We start from the raw sequence: 17,386 nt of genomic DNA, 5'->3' as shown, positions 1-17,386 counted from the left end.
GAACACCTGGGGAAGAAAATATCTCGCATTTTTGAGAAAAATAGTCATTTAAGTTGCCAGCAAAACATTCGTGTAGAAGAGAACATAAATGCCAACATCTTCCACCGTCCGAGAAAATAATATAAACCCAAACTATTTCCGGAAACTGGGCTGGTGGGGCGCTGCCGCAGAAGCCTGGGCGAGATTAACGCCTCCCTGGGAGAGCAAACCGCAACCTCTCAGACAGCGGCGGGCTCGCAGACCGCGGTCCCGTCACAACTGAACTTCGCAGCAAGGAAGGTGAAAGGGAAGCGGAGACAGCCAATCAGCGGCCCGGGAGGGCGAGCTCCGCCCCCACCGCCCACCCACGCGCCGACGCTGGGGGTCGGCAGTGCAGAGAGGCGAGGCGCGGGCCGGAATTTGGCGTGTTCCGGCGGCGAGCCCCGAGTGTCGGAGTGCGGTCACTCTCGACGGCCGCCCGCGCAGCCCTAGAGGCCGGGTCCAGGCGGCCAGGGCCGAGGACCCTTGAGCTCAGCTCGCCCCTCGCCGCTTGTCAGCGTCCCGTGGCTCGCCTCCTGCGCGCCTGCGCAGCCGCCACCCGTGGGCGTCGCCTCGCTCACGTGAGCGTTTAAAGGGCGGCTCCAAGAGCTAGAGGACCAAGCGAGGACTACCGTCAGCAGGGCCCTGTACGTTTGTAATGCTCCTTAGAGTCTGGAGGCTTGGAACACCTGTAAAGGTCTTGTGTTTGAGGACATACCCAAACGCTGAAAAGTGAAAACACCACCAAGGCAGTAACAGAATAGAGGAATGAAAGCAAGTGAACTTAGACCCAGTAGACCATGTCAAGCATCAGATTCGAATGCTTTTTCGTCTGTGAGCAGTTCATGGCATACAATATTATGGACTTTTTACGGGTGGGGGATATTTTGGGCTGTAGAAAGGGAATTTTATGACTGAGAAGATCACTTAAAAACAGCACCTGTAAGGTGCTGGACACTGTTAGCCGCTGGAGATGTAAAGATAGCTCGACATAGTTCCTGCTATTGAATTCTCAAGTAATTACTATGTGGAAGATTGTGGAAATTGCTCCCGCACCTCTCCTATTTAAAGTCAATTCACTTAGAAAGCAGAACGGTTTGTCACCTTAAACAAATGAATCTTGTGGCTGATTTCACGTTTTAATTTTTGTTTGCTGGGTTAACAGTAACTAATTGATAATTACATTATATTCTGAACTTTTTCAGTTAATTGCTGACAGTGTAAAAAGAGGAAGCAACTCACTTTCAGACATAGTACCCAAATGTGTTTTAACCCGCTAGAAGTAATTACTTTTTGAAAACTCACTGTATTATATGCCAAGACTATTTGAAGCTCTTTCCTTTGGTAAGGCATCCGATTAATTACCTGAGAACCAAATTTGTGAAGTAGGACTAAATAGTAGTGGACTTCCCTTACTGTATGCATATGTAGCCTTTATGCAGAAATTATGTGACCACTTAAGTTTTGTCTGGGTTTGTTCAGCACAGGTAAGTAATTGGATTACCTTAGAAAGCTGACTGGCCAATATTAGTGATACTAGACAATTAGGCATAGTTATTATTAATAAAACCTAATATTTTTGTGGTTTGCGTAGTGACCTTGTTTTTGTCTTTGCTTAGACAAAATTATGAACTGGTATTGCTTTTTTCCCCCCTTCACTTTAGTGCAGTTACAGGGTTATCTTGCCTGATTTTGGTGTTCTTTGAGATTTTTATGTCTAATAGGAAACCATGGCCTGTGCAGGCCATCTTCTAACAACAATGAAGGCTAGCTTTGTCTGGCTAGTTCCTGAATGTCACGGATGATTTTCTCTCTCATGAATATGTAGCTAAAATTGCATATTAAATAATAACGGTGTTGGTGACTGACTCTTCAAATGAATATTTCTCTTCCAGTTTTTCCCGGTGTCCAATTATTGCTGTTGTTCTTCATAAAACAAGTTATTAGAGCTTAAGGCTGAAACAATTTGGGGGAATTAATGTAGTTAAAATATTCTTTAAAAAGAAACAATGATTTTACAATCTGATAATGTTTAGAGACAATCTGAAAACATTTCAACAAAGTCTTTTTCCATTTGCTTTAAAAGCCACTTTCTAGCAACAGAGAATTTTATGGTTAAGCATTTTCTAAACTATATTCCTCAAGATATCAGTAGGTATGCTACCCTCCACTACCACCTCCCCTCCAAAATACCTCTGATCAAATTTAAGGTTCAGAAATTTTGTTTCTTCATAGGACTGTGAGAGTGCACTAAAGGCTCTGAGAAGTTAAGAAACTTTGAACATTTTTGTTAAATCTTTCCAACAGAGTTAATTGTTTTACCACAGATTACCTTCCCTCAGAAAACATTACAGTTTGAGAATTGTTATTGTAATCAGAGCAACAGACTGAAAGTTCATTGTTGGAGTAATAATCTTTAAATTTCACAATATAAATACCTATTTATGTTTAAGTGTTATTTGACATAAACATTTTCTGGGATAGACATTTGATACATAATATCAATTGTAAAAATCATCCCAATGGCAAAAAGCACTTACTGATGCTAGGAAAATATCAGTGGGTTCTATGTACAGTCACTTTGAATCTAAGCCAAAGGAGTTATTTAGATTTTGTGAAATCTAAAGAGAAATGTGTTAATATTAGAATGGCTAATATAAACATGCCAGACCCCTGAGTCCAAAAAGAAAAGAACATACACACAAACACACACTTGAAGGAACACAGAAAATAAAGACAGATGTGTAGACAATAACATTATAATGAGATGATGACTTTATCCAAGTTATGTATAAAACAGGACTCAAGGAGAGAAGCACTTATGTCACTTTGGTACGTTAAGGAAAAGTGTCACAGAGAGAGAGGGAGCATCAGAGCTAATACTTAAAAGATGACAGGGAGATTGCTAAATGACCAAGCTAAAGTAAGGGCAATATGTAAAGATGTGGTGGTTAAGAAAGTGAAAATAGAAATTCATGAGAATGGAGGATTTAGACATAAAAAGGTCTGAAATACTAGCTAAATAATTACACTGAAAATTCATCTGAGAGATAGGCACGTATCTGCTTTCTTGGCATTGAACCCAAAGTTTTTATTTTTTTAAGCTTTTGGAGCACAAATTTTAAAAGCCTAGGCAGCAATTTGAAGACTGGTATGTTGTTTTAGATTCAACTTATTCTGAAAGGGCATTAGGAAGACGGTAGGGGGCAGTGAGGGCAGGAATAAACAAATGGAATTTTTTTTTTCCCCGTAGACTTGAGGACAGGAACCATTTCCATCTGGTTCATTCTAGTTCACTCAGTGTCTCTTAGTGAATGTTAAAAGTGTTTTTTAAATTAAAGTACTAAATAATATTTTAATACTTAGAAAAAATTAATAAGAAAAATATCATATCTTATTTCCTTGCTATTAAAATAATGCATATCTACAAATAAATCTTTGTGTGAGCCTCAAATTATTGTCAGGGTAGACAGAACATTTTTATAGCCCTTCATATATCTGGTGTAGATTGTATAACCAGTATTTAAAACAGTGCAAATAAACTATAATTTATGTTTAGATTTAATTTGAGCCATAAAATAAAAATGATAATTCCTCTTCTAGGCTTTACATATCTTTATTTTGCTTACAGTTTGCTTCAATTTAAGGAGGTGGACTTCTACAGAAGTATTTTAGGGGATCAATTTAGGGGATGGATTTCCACAGAAATGTTTATGTACATATTTTAGAAATAATAGGCATGACAGTAATTTCCTTGGAAAAGTTTTTAATATCAGTATACTCAGAATACATTTTTTGTGAAAACAATATGCAATTGTTTAATATACATTATAAAATCATTAATTTTATGAAGTTTCCAACTGTCTAAATACTAAAAGAATCCCATATTCTGACATAAAGAGGAACCACTTTCTATATTATACCAAAATTAAAATTTACCCGTATTCTAACATTGAGAAATGAGATTAGAAAAACCCAACATTACAAAGTCTACCTAGAAGAGATCAACAATGACTTCACAGACTGTCTTTACTGTATATATACACACAATATTTTTTATTTTAGTTTTTTGAGACACATAACCTGTCCTATTTTAATGATTCATATATTTAACAGAAGGTTAAAATGTAGAGGTCAGAGAAGAGGATTTGGAGGCTGAAGACCAGTGTTCAATCTAGAACTTCCTAGATTACTGCATTTCTATCCATTGTGCCAGCTGACACATTATAAATGTCTGAATGAATAAATTACATTAACAAGGATTTCTTCATCTATAAATTGAGATAATACCACCTACCACACAGAATATATGTGACGAACAAGTAAGAGAACTAATTGGTGCCATAGTGCTTTGTTCACTTTAAGACTCTGAGTTAAAATTATTTTAAAAAATTCGTGATAGTAGGGTTTGTTGTTTAGTAAAAATATCAAATGTCAAACTCCAGTCTTGGTTTTGATATATTTTACTTACTTATGTTTTCCTTTTAACAGGATATCATTAACAACAAATTTGTTCAGTGTTCATTTTAATGGGAAAAAATGTCTTACAATTTATTAAATAAACACTGTATGTGATTCATGTCAACACCCATGTCCTTCTACAAAATCTCCATTGGTAAGTCATTATAAGAAGAAAATCTGTTTGTTTCAAAAGAAAACTGGTTCATTGTAAAAAGGTCTAAAGTTTACACGTTCTCATTAAATTCCAATTCAAAGCGCTTCACACATACTTCTTTCATAGCATTTATCATATTGTATTATGAATAATATTTGTTTCTCGCAAGAGACTTTGAGCAACTTAAGGGCAGAAAATCATGTCATATTCATCTTTATATCAAATTCTAGCCTTTGGCTGGTCCTTTGTAGGGGTTAGTGCCTGGTAGACATAGAATGAATGACAGGCATAGAACAGAGGATATGTGTTGTGTCAGAGCATAGGACAAAGAACTGTTATAATTTTGATTAGTTTTATGGTCTATGAGCTAAGTGATAAGTTTATCAACAGACTGAAAACAGGATTTTAAAAGATTCCTTTTACGTTTTTCTCTATGAATGAAAGTAGTTTTAAGGTAGACAGATGTATGTTAAAATAATTTGATGCAGGGAGAGTTTGGATGGAGCATGTTATTGGAACAGTAACATGAAAATGACATGGAAAAACCAGCAAAAATTTTTACTTTAGAATTACTGAGTGGTAGTTTATTCAGTGCTCTCAAATATTAATAAATGAAGTCTAACTTTGCCAAAAGCTTGTTGTATTTTATAACACTTTATTTTTGTGATTTAAAAAATGTTATATTAAGATATCAGGGTATTATTGTAGATGGGAATCAGCCTGCATTAGTGTTTTGTTTTGTATTGGGGAGGGGCGGTGAACAACGTGAGAGTTTATACTTGGGAAACATAGTTTATATTTAAATGATTATTTGCCCAACTTATTTTGAGGTATAAAATAGAAATGGTCAGTAAGTGTTTCCTGATGTTTATGTTTGAAACCATATAAAGATAGTTGAAAACATGTAATGACAATTCCAAGGAGCTACATCCAATATTAAAGATAACATGACTTAAAAAAAAAAAAAAGATAACATGACTAACAAGGTTTACATTATACACAAAAGAATTTTCATAAATATTTATTTTAAGTGCCTGATGATAACTAAAAGAGATGTTTCCTACCTTTGCCTTTGTGCATCTAGTTGCTTGGGAGGCATTCCTTATGAAAAGAAAGGGTGCTAATAATGTAAAAAGACTTTTTGCTAGGATCTCAGCAAATGTTATAAAAAAATTTTTTATCACCAAGTAGCCATTACCTTATGGGAAGGATTTACAGTAATATGTGATTATGTATATGCTACTTTCATATGGCGGTGTCAGAAGCTCAAATCAGGCCTGGGTAACCTGATTGTACATTAATAAATTTTTACATGATTTGACCAAAGCTGTTTGAAGGAAAGGATTCTTATTAAACATTTATCTGGTAAAATAAGGCAAACCCTTTAATTGTTCAAATGGAAACTATAAGAATAGTTCTGATATTCTATTTTGTAAAATAATTAGCACTTGCATAGCTTTATCAGAGACACATGTATTTTTAAAGAGATCTACATTCCATTTCCGTTATGCAGTATGGTTGCTCTATTTGACTCTCACTAAAAGAGGAGATAAAAAGCAAGCTGATGTGTAAGATAAATTGACTTCATTTTAGGTTATAAGTTGTAAAGATATAATACGGTAAGTACTTTTCTATAATTCAATTCTATTGTGGGTTTATGGAAAAAAAAGAAAGCTTAAGAATTTTGGTATCAACACACATGGGGACAGAGGGAGTATTCCTAACATGGAACTGTGTAGCATGTTTGCCTATTAACGTATCAGTTTTGAAATAGAAAATGTAATATTTTTATTATGAGAATAAATGTGGTATACATTTATCGTTTTGTTTAAAGTAAAAGCTAGATCTCTATCTCTGTTATTTCATAACATATTTTCTTAGAAGGTGAATATAATCAGCTACCTGTTTTTAGTAGTCTGAGTTACTTGGATGATGCAAGGGTACTTCACATTTGAAAATACTATTTTCAAAATATTTTACAAGCTATTGCAAAAGCTAATTTTGTTATGAGGGAGGCCATGATTAGCTCAGTTTTACTGATAAAAAGATATGAAAAGTTTAAATAAAAGAACTTGCCCTGTACTTCAGGTTTTTTCCTAAAATTTTTCCCAATCACAGTGCCAATAATAATAATTTAATTAATAAAAAATCCAGCAGTTTTAAAGTTTTATTTCATGTTGGTTAACTCCTACTAGGCAAATTACTTAGAATGTAATATCCCAACTTTGGTACAGGAAAAAGATTTTTTATAATATAATTTAAAAACATTACTTGTCATAGACTGTTCTTTAAAAGAAGTTTAAAAAGACAAAAAGACAAAACACTTTACATACAATTTTCTAGAAAAAATTTTAAGTACATGATTCTCACATGAGGCACTTCCATTCTCGTTCAAATAAGTTTCATAAGAAGTTCTCCATTTTTTTTTGTAACCAAGTCTTCATAAATAAATTATGCAGTAACGTTGTTACTTCAGGTAAAACTTTATTAAATATCCAATTTTGGAATAATTTCCTTAAATATCTTTACCTTTGAACAGAATGAAGTTCAAGCATCAAATCCTAATTGAAGGTACTTTTAGTCTGTTTTGGAGTTAGAGAATTGGTAATGTTTTCCCTTGTTGATCTTGTTCAAGAATCTTGAAATCTTCCAAAGGAAGACTGTTTAAGGCAGTTGGTAAAATGTGTTCTGATGTGCCCTTAAGTAATATATTATTTGCTTCTAGATTCTTCACCAAGCACATGGCTTTGATCCATCTTCGAGTTGCTCTGCGTTCCTTCTGTAGGCATGTTTTCATTTTCCTTCTTAAACTTGCTATTTCCTTTTCCAGTTTAATTATCCTCTTTTTTGCTTCCATAGGGTTCCTAAAGGCATAACTGTGTTCAAGTAGTACTTGCTGACTACTAATGTTTGATTTTAAATTAGATGGTCCGTTTGGAGTACAACTGTTGTTTTTCTTCAGAAGATTCCTTGACTTGAGTTTCTGAGCAGAATAAAATTAGAGGGTTGAACATAAATTATGGAATATCACAAATAAGTAAATTTTGTTTTGGATAACAGTATTTAAACTGCTCTTTTAAAAACTGATTTTAAAAATTTGATAGGAAACATCAGCAGCCCATCTCATGTAGTCATGGATTCAAGTTTCTCAACTGGTTGAATTAACTCCAGCCACCTATTTTTTTTTTTTTTTTTGTCTTTTCTCTCCAGAGAGATAAAAGCATTGGTCTGGAAATAGAGAATGGACTTCCTAAGTCTCTTCCAAATTATTGAATATGATTCTGTAGAGACTTAAGAAAATTCTTTGCAATATTCTAAGGCCAATATAGAATGCATTTAGACATTTGGTTTATTTGTGATACTGATTTGATCTCTTTTTTAGGTAAATACTATCCTCTCAATTTGATTAATATTTCAGACCTGTGGTCCTACTTAATACAAACATATTCCAAAGTATCAAGCTCCTGAATAGATTTACCTATTAATTTTGCACAGTTATATCTTATTGATACATTCAAGGTTTTAAAATCTGGCTAGAAACTTTCTTTCCAAATCAGAAACCTGAGGACCCTTTTTTCCTTTTATCTCTTTCATTCAATTAGTCATCAAGTCCTATTAATTCTATCTCCTAAATATCTGTATCACAAATCCTCTCCTCTCCATCATTCTTTTTTTTTCACTCTCTTCATTTCTTTTTTTTTTTTTAAGGTTTTTATTTTTATTTATTTATTTTGCAACACTGTGCAGCATGTGGGAGCTTCCCCGACCTGGGATCGAATCCACGCCCCCTGCAGTGGAATCGCGGTGTCTTAACCACTGAACCACCAGGGAAGTCCCTCCTCTCCATCATTCTTAATGCTACTACCCATATCAGGCCCATATCATTCATGTCTGGCTTGAATATATTAAAAACTTCTGTATTGATCTCTGGCTCATTTTGATCCTCACTAGTCTATTTTCTGCCACACAATAATTTTCTAACAGATTTGATGATTTAATACTGGCTAAATTCTTCTTTGCCTCCCTATTATCTAAAGAAAAAAAATTATCTTTACATGGCATACTGTACCATTTAGGATCTCACCCCATTCTGCCATTCACCATCTTTTTAAAAATTAATTAATTAATTTTTGGCTGAGTTGGGTCTTCATTGCTGTGTATGGGCTTTCTCTAGTTGCGGCGAGTGGGGGCTTCTCTTTGTTGCGGTGTGCGGGCTTCTCATTGTGGTGGCTTCTCTTGTTGCGGAGCACGGGCTCTAGGCGTGCGGGCTTCAGTAATTGTGGCCCGTGGGCTCTAGAGCGCAGGCTCAGTAGTTGTGGCACACGGGCTTAGTTGCTCCACAGCATGTGGGATCTTCCCAGACCAGGGCTCAAACCCGTGTCCCCTGCATTGGCAGGCAGACGGATTCTTAACCACTGCACCACCAGGGAAGTGCTGCCATTCATCATCTTAATTTTTACTCCAATAATATTAAACCACTTATAGTTCCCAGATTATTTGATTAATTTCATAGCTTTGTGTCTTTCATTCATTCAACAAACATTTATTGAAACACAGGAATTCATTTATGAGTTCCTGGGGACACAACAGTGAATAGTAAGATAAATATGGTTCCTGTCTTCGTGAAACCTACAACTGGCATTCCTCCTGTCTAGGGGAATTGGCAGGGACTCTTTTTTTTTTTTTTGCGGTACACGGGCCTCTCACTGTTGTGGCCTCTCCCGTTGCGGAGCACAGGCTCCGGACGCGCAGGCTCAGCGGCCATGGCTCACGGGCCCAGCCGCTCCGCGGCATGTGGGATCTTCCCAGACCGGGGCACGAACCCGTGTCCCCTGCATCGGCAGGCGGACTCTCAACCACTGCGCCACCAGGGAAGCCCAGGGACTCTTTTTTGATCCGTATATTCCCAGCATCTAACTTGGATTTTGACATAATGTAAAGTTTAGTAAACATCTGTTGAATGAATAAATGATTAAAATGTCAAAAACAAGTTATACTTCAAATTCAATAAATATATGAGTGTGTACTATGTACCAGGCACTATTTGAGGTTCTGAGGATTCAGAAATGAAATGCTTGCCCTCCTGGAGCTTTTCTAGTATCTGTGATAATTGGTTTACCACAATCTCCTCTCCCTTCTCTTCCATTCAGATAGTAACTCATGTAGATTTACAAATTTAACTGTCAAAAATAACTCAAGAAAAGCAGTGATCTTTCCTCTCTGAGAGAAAAGATGTCTATCCTCCTTTTCAAAGCTAAACTCTTTTTGTTCATTCCACCCCTTCTGAACCTTTCAGTGACCCTGTCTTTCTCAGCTAGCTTTTTCCCCTCTGATCAGATCTTCCCTAACTAGCTAAAACATTGTTTTAATACATTCATACTATACCTTAAATTTCTCTTTCCTTTTTTTTTTTTTTTTGCGGTATGTGGGCCTCTCACTGTTGTGGCCTCTCCCGTTGCGGAGCACAGGCTCCGGACGCGCAGGCTCAGCGGCCATGGCTCACGGGCCCAGCCGCTCCGCGGCATGCGGGATCTTCCCGGACCGGGGCACAAACCCGCATCCCCTGCATCGGCAGGCGGACTCCCAACCACTGCGCCACCAGGGAAGCCCCTCTCTTTCCTTTTAAATATCACTTGCTAACACTTATTTTCCATTCACTTCTCAACTCATTATCTTTTGTTCTCATCATGCTATTGCTGCTGCGCTGTGCAAAGTCAAGAACCCTCTCCTACGTTCCAAACTCCAAGCTCAAGCCCAGCCGAAATGCCTGAGCTCTATGAGGTTTTCTGTTATGCCTCCCTCTGAACTTATATTCTTTGGTGTAACTCTGGTATTCTTTGGGTGTGCTGCCCTGAAAGCACTTAACACACATTATTTGCATATCATCTTAAAATCAGAGCAGAGCGATGCTGGAGGTTTCATTACGATTTCTCAGTTTTACCAATGGGTCAATTGTCGATAATAATTAACAATGATGTAAAATTCCAATATAATAAAACAGTTTAGGTTGGGGAAAGAATATTGGAGTCAGGAACGCTGAGCACTAATTCTAGCCTGCATCTTTACTGTAGTTTTGCAGTTTTCTTGAGGCACAGCATTATATATGAATTTCAATATATTCTTAATTGTTCCATATTACAAACAAAAAGGGATGGATTCTAAAAATGGTTAAGATGGTGTAAAAGTAGTATTACTTACCATGGACTTTATGTGGGTACAAAAATCAAAAATGGTTGGAACAGCATCCATTTTAAGTCGTCTAGTTTGTCCTGTTAGGTCAAAACAGGAGGCTTCAAAGTGCTTTGAACAAAGAAAAGTATGTTTTCCTGGCACAAAATTTTTGCGCCTAACCAGGCGAACCCATTCTTTTCTTCTTTTAGGATCCAAAGGAAACCTTTAAAAAAAAAAAAAAAAGGCAACTCAAATTCCAACTATCACACTTCTGGTTGTACCTAAATGGTTAAAAGAAATTTTGAAAGGTAACAATTTAAAATGTCTTCCATTTACATAAAAATTTAAACATTTCCAGTATCCAGATACTGGAACAGAAACCAATTCATGCTCATTTTTATAAGTTGTAAAAAAGTTAATAAAAAACTAACTTAAGTCGTTTAATTTTTCAGGGTTTTAAAAAGAGACCTTTCTTCCCAAACTAGTCCTTAACAAGGGCAGTAAAATAAACGAGACTAAACTGATCTAGATCAAATTTATGTAGATCCATTATAAGCAGGAATAATTTCACAGTGCTTTGATCTGCTGCTCATGTCCGTGGTCAAGACAAATCAGATCATCTACAGATTAAATTTTATTGAGACAGATTCTGGTATTCCTTCCTCTGTGTTCATTATGATAGTTACTACATTGCTTTGTAATTTTCCATTTTAATAAATTTCCAGTGAAATCAAAGAAGATTATAAGTTTCTCGAGGACATGGATCATTTTATCTTTTTATCTAACTTTAACACTTACGTAGTGCCTTGGAAACAGTTGGGACTCAACAAAAATTTGCTTAATTAATATAAATACAGAATATATGAATTTATAATTCACTATATTACTTCCATGAAGTTAAACTGCATATATTTTTAAAAAATGACCTCTTAAGCTATGTTGTACAGTAAAAGGCATAATTAATTACTACAAAAAGTAAAATGTTGATGACAAGCCCAGCAGGAATGTTTTTCCTTTTATATTTATTTCAGATATAAAATATATTGATATGCACCCAGTGTACACCATTAAGGAAGAGAAAAATATAAGAGACTGTCTAAAAATTCGAATGGTAACTGTGTTGACTGACTTGCAAATAGAGGAATCAACATTCACATGTAATAAGTTTGAACTGAACTCTTCTTTAGTTTGACTACCTTATCCTTGAAGTATTAATTATGAACTCACTAGTACCTAAAAAGAACCATTAAATTTATGTTAGAAGATCATGTGGCTCAAAAGCCCCCAACTGAACCTTCATTAGGTAACAGCTTTGGCTGTGTCAGATATACTAGGCTTGCTCAAATTACCAGCAGGGAGGGCCACAGAGGTGAAGGCCCAGACTTACTTAGACACCCTGCCATCTCATGTCCCCACCCCCACTGCCCCGAACACACCCTCACCTGAGGATAACATCTGTGTGTCACTCTGCAGTTCACATGTTTTCATATATGTACGTTGTTTTGCATTTCACTAGAAATACAAGTCTCTCTAATGGAGACTTTATCTACTCGGCCTAGCCCTCACCTCTTAATAGTAATGTATTCTCATTTCAAAGCTCTCTGTTCCAATATTTAGTGATCTGAAAATGTTTCCTGAGGACTAAGCTAAAAATTAAGCTTTAGTTTATAAGCACACTAGTTCTTCTTGGGACTTCAAGCACAAATAAGTACTATCAGTACTATTGTATTAGCATTTGTATAAGACTCTTCAGATATATGAAGACTTTCTTTCAAATATTATCTTTCATCCCCTCCCCTTTTAGCTCATTTTTAAACTAAAAAAAAGTTTTAAATTATGAAACCAACGTCTCCAATTGGACCTTAACGTGATCAAATTCTGCTTCTTTCTTTTAAGACTCAGTTTAGGAATCCCATGTTCTTAACAAGTTTTTTTTATGATCAGAAGACTTGGTCAGATGTTCCTATATCATATAACATTAATATAACTGTATTCTAATTGTTTACTTTTCTATCTCCACCACTAGATCACAGGTTTCTCCTGGTTAGGAGCTGTTTTTTCACTACTTTTTCCTGTTAGTAAGCATTCAATGAACTTTTTGAGTGAATCAATGAATATACAAAGTAATGGAGTTAGTTTGGCATTACTAAATAATCTTTAGATTATCTGTGTTGAAATAGTTGAAATAAAATAAGAATAATCAACAATTTTATATTTGATTTTAGATCATGTTTTATACAGTATTAACCTTAATCTTGTTTTTGCACGTGTTGTTTGGATTTTTCTCAGCAAATTCAAAGAGTGGGAGAAGCAGCCCATAAACTGAATTTAAGTAATAATAAATCATGTAAATATTAATTTTAAAAAATTAACGTGGTGTTAATAGATGGATATATTCTTGCTTACACAATAATAGAACCAGGCTTTCAGAAACATTAGATGTTTTGGAAAATCACTCAGTATTTTAACAATGCTATTTTGCTTGGGTCTTTAACAGGTGAATGCCTCTTACATTCCAAGCACTGTCCTAGGCACTGAAGACATAGTGGTAAACAAAGTTGATCTACCTTTATGACATCTACCTTCTGTGTGGGTATACTGTAATGGGGAAGGTAGAGAATCAAATAGCTTGATGTAGTAGAAAAGAGTGGCTGAGAATAGTCTCTGTAATCAAACCAGGTATCAATCCCAGCTCCTTCACGTAATAGCTGGGTGACTTTAAGAATGTTGTTTAACCTTTTTGGGCCTCAGTTTCATCATCCATAAAGTGGAGTTATAACGGTACCTAGTGTGGTTCTAGGGATTAAATGAGACATTGTGAGTAAATGCTCAGCCCAATGCATAGTACGTGGTAAATACTAAATAAATGCTGTTTATTATTATTATAAAAGTAATTACAAGTGTCATGAGTTTATAAAAGGGTAAGTACAGGATTGCATGGAACCATAAAACGGGAAGAGCTAATCTCATCAAGAGGCCTTAAGACAGTACGAATTAGCTAGGGAAATTAGGATGGTAGTAGTGAAGAGTGTTAAAGAGTATCTTGGGGACAGGAAGAGTGTTATGACATGAAACGAAGATGGAGGACTTTCCAAGTTAAAGAGTAATTTTGAACTTTATCCAAAATGGCACTGGTAAGCCATTAAGAGGCCTAATTTAGAGCTGTCAACAGAAAATATTTTAACTGGTTGTGAAACACAGCCATTATTAAAAATTAAATTATGTAAGTTTGCATTTAAATAAATTAAAAACAAAGGTAATAAGTACTAAAAACCCATCACTTCCTCATTATTTTACTGTTGTCTATACTCTTCAGGTTACTTATGTCTGTTACACCTGTATAGAATAAATGCTATAGAATAGGGTAGTATTGCACATTTCTTCCCAACTCCATGATCAGTGATGTCATATTGGTAGCTTATAACCAGTTATGGTGGGAGTATTTATATCATGGAAATTGGACAAACACTACAAATCAGGGCTTTCCCCCTTTCCTGGAAATCCTGTTGTTAAAAATTTAGCAACACACTATTGATTATAGAAGAGCGGTTAGGAGTGCATGAATGGAAGCAGTGAACCAGTTAAAAGGTTGTAATAATCCAACTGAGAGGGAATGGTGAGAAGTCAAGGGAGGATGACCTCCTAGTTTCTGCGTGGATGGTGTTTCCATTTACTGAGAAAGGAAATATGGGAAGTGGTGTAGGTTTGGGGGAAGGGCAAGTTCAGTAGTACAGTTTTAGTACGCTGAATGTGAGGAACTGAAGAGACCAGGGAAATAACTGAGACACTTTACCGATAGGTCTAAAACTCATTAGAGAGAGTTGGACCAGAGGTATTGATTTGGGAGGCATTAACAGGTAAATGTTAACCAAGACCACAGGAACCGTTGCAATCCTTTTGATAAGAATGGGAAGATCTTGGTCAGGGGGTGGAGTGGCAGAGGAGACTGAAGTTAGGCCAAAAAAGTAAGATGAAAATCACAAAATTAGTGTCAAATAATTCAAAGTAGAGAGTATTTCAAGGAGGAAATGATCACATGCCATGAAAAAAGGCTGCTGGAGTGTCCTTTATGTTAGCAAGAACAGTTTCAAAAGATTATTATTGGCAACACTTAAGACTGGAATGGGCTGAGTAAGAGATAAGAAAAATGGTGACAGTAAGTTTAGGCAATATAAGCTGTACATGGGGATAAAGAAGTCTACCAATGTCCTAGGAAAGGAGTGAATAGTGTTAATTATGAAATAGGGATTTTTATTATAATGTTATTTTAACACCTAAACTTCTGGGGTTACACATGAAAATGTTAATTTCATAGCAAACAGTCAAACACGGAGAGGAGGTATGTATGTTAGTGTACCACCGTGCATCTCCTAAACATTCATTATTGGTACCTTGAATCCTCCCTCCCCCTCATCTTCCAAATCAAACGACCATATATGGTAGTTTCTCCTCAAACATTTCTCAAGTCTGTCCACTTCTTTCCATCTCTACTGTCAGTACCACTGTAGTCTAGGCCACTGGGTGGACTCTCCATTGTTTTACTACAGGTTCCCAACTTTTTTCTCTATCAACGCTCACCTCTTCTAATCTAGTGCTCATTGTGCCAGCAACAGAAGTACATTTAGTTCAGTTGACGCTGTAGCAGGATATCCTTGTGAAATAGCAGGTGCATTAACATTCTGTAATAAGCTCCTTTCTGTCAAATTCATCTCTTGATGATGCTTGACCAGCACTTTAAGTAACACTGTAATTCTCTGCACTGCAGCCTGAGGGCTTTTTAATATACAAATCTAATCACGCCACTCTTTTTAAGCCCTCCATAACTTCTCAAGTACTCATTGGATAAAATAGAAAATCCTTAAAGTATCGTACAGGACCAAATCTATGTCATCTTTTGGTCTCATCTGAAATTTCACATCCTTTGAGAAGTGTTCTTTGACTTTCCAAGGCTAAGTTAGAGACCCTGAAGGTCTCTTCTTTGGCACTTGACCACAATTATTTATGTTGGTCTTTCTCATTCCAACTCCAGGAAGGTTAAGAGTTTTCTGGATCCCTAGCACCATGTCGGGGAAATAAGAGCTTGGTACACATTTGATGGATGAATGAATAAAGCACTACATTTGCATGAAGTAGATGAAAAACAGAAACACCACAAGGATTTTTTTTTAAGTGGTAACTTTTAATAAGTGGGTACATTTTGTCATAATGAAGTAGGGAGAAAGGTCAAGGATATCATTTTCTACATTCTAAGATCTTAAGTTGTGAGGTATATAAAATCAGAACTGTTTGTACTTAACTTTTTGAATGCTTCTTTTCTTCAGGCATATGGCAGGCACTTGCGAGAAGGTAAACATTTACCAAGTACTTATTATGTTTCATGTAGGGTTCAAAGCGCTTTCCAGAGTTCTGATTTGACAGAAATAAAGAATTTTGATTGCTCTTCCAGCAAACGAAGGCAAAACATAACCTGGGTTCTTTTTATACTACTCTGTTCTAGTAAGAATAGAAAGCTTCTCTTTTCCACTTTCATTAACATCGCTTAATTCCACGGCTACTAATGATGATGACTCAATTTTTCCGCAGTTACTGTGCGTGACTATTTGAAGTTTAAATGCTTCCCATGTCAATCCAGCCAGTGAAAACTGACTAATTATACGGTAACACAGCAGGCTTTTTAGGTGATTGCTGACTTGAAAAGGCAGATCTCGCTTCCTCTTATGGCGTCATTAATATCAAAACCTGGTCTAATACACAGGGAGTAAAAGAGTAGAAAATTAAGGTATCCTCCTGTCACTTTCTAGAGAAGGAGTAATTACGGAGAGAACTTGGCTCTCTTTTACAAAGTGAGTAAACCTTCCCCGAAGGGAGCGAAAAATTGGACAGATTTGAGAAACACACACAAAGGGCAAAAATGATGCGTCCCTGCTACTAGCTAGCTAGCTAGCGAAGTTATTAGAATTAGTAGAATCCTGTTCTTTCCACACAAGCGATACCCAGTCTAGGAACTCCCGTTTCCGTCACCCCCACTCCCTGCCCAGGTTACCTGTGGAAGCTGATGTTAATGTGCTTGTTGTAGGTAGTAGCACAACCCGCCGCGGCGCAATTGGTCGGCATTTCCCTTTCGCCCTCATTCGGCGCTGTCTTAAGCCTAATCTGAGGCGCGGGCTGCTACGCTTCCTTCGGGAAGAGACTGGGCAAGCGAGGCTGGGGAAGGGCCCACCCAGCTAAGCTGCGGGAGCTAGGTGGGAAGAAGGGGTGTACGTATGTGTGCGGGGAGGGGGGTGGTGTCAGCCTTCCCTTTCTCTTTATTAATATGGCGGACTTGAGCCACAGGAGCCGACAGTCCTGGAGCTCTAGTCCTCTTCGTTTGCCTTCACCAACATGGCGGACGCACCCCGTCCTCTCCCTCGCTCCCAAAAGGGAGTGGGACTACTGCTTCTCTTCAGCAGCTGTCCTCCGAGCAATTAAAAAAAAGACGTGTGTCCCTCCCATAGCCCCATTACTCTGAAACTCTCGCGGCCGAGGTTAAGAACGGGCCCGCCTACCCCGCCACGCACCCAGAAACCCCAAAGCAGCGTCTGG

The 17,386-nt window shown here is 36.9% G+C and overlaps 1 protein-coding gene across 1 annotated transcript; it reads right to left on the bottom strand.

The window, feature by feature from the left end:
- Window positions 1–7,226: 7,226 nt before the first annotated feature.
- Window positions 7,227–16,918, bottom strand: THAP2 (THAP domain containing 2; the record flags this gene model as incomplete). Its single annotated transcript, XM_079715743.1, has 3 exons — window positions 7,227–7,616; window positions 10,832–11,027; window positions 16,848–16,918. The coding sequence occupies 3 exons, from the start codon at window positions 16,916–16,918 to the stop codon at window positions 7,227–7,229; spliced, it is 657 nt and encodes a 218-aa protein (XP_079571869.1).
- Window positions 16,919–17,386: the final 468 nt, after the last annotated feature.

The sequence above is a fragment of the Hyperoodon ampullatus genome (genome assembly GCF_949752795.1).
Source record: "Hyperoodon ampullatus genome assembly, chromosome: 11".
Classification (NCBI taxonomy): Eukaryota; Metazoa; Chordata; class Mammalia; order Artiodactyla; family Ziphiidae; genus Hyperoodon; species Hyperoodon ampullatus.
The sequence above is the reverse complement of the archived record's forward strand: the minus strand, read 5'-3'. Positions and strand labels throughout refer to the sequence as shown.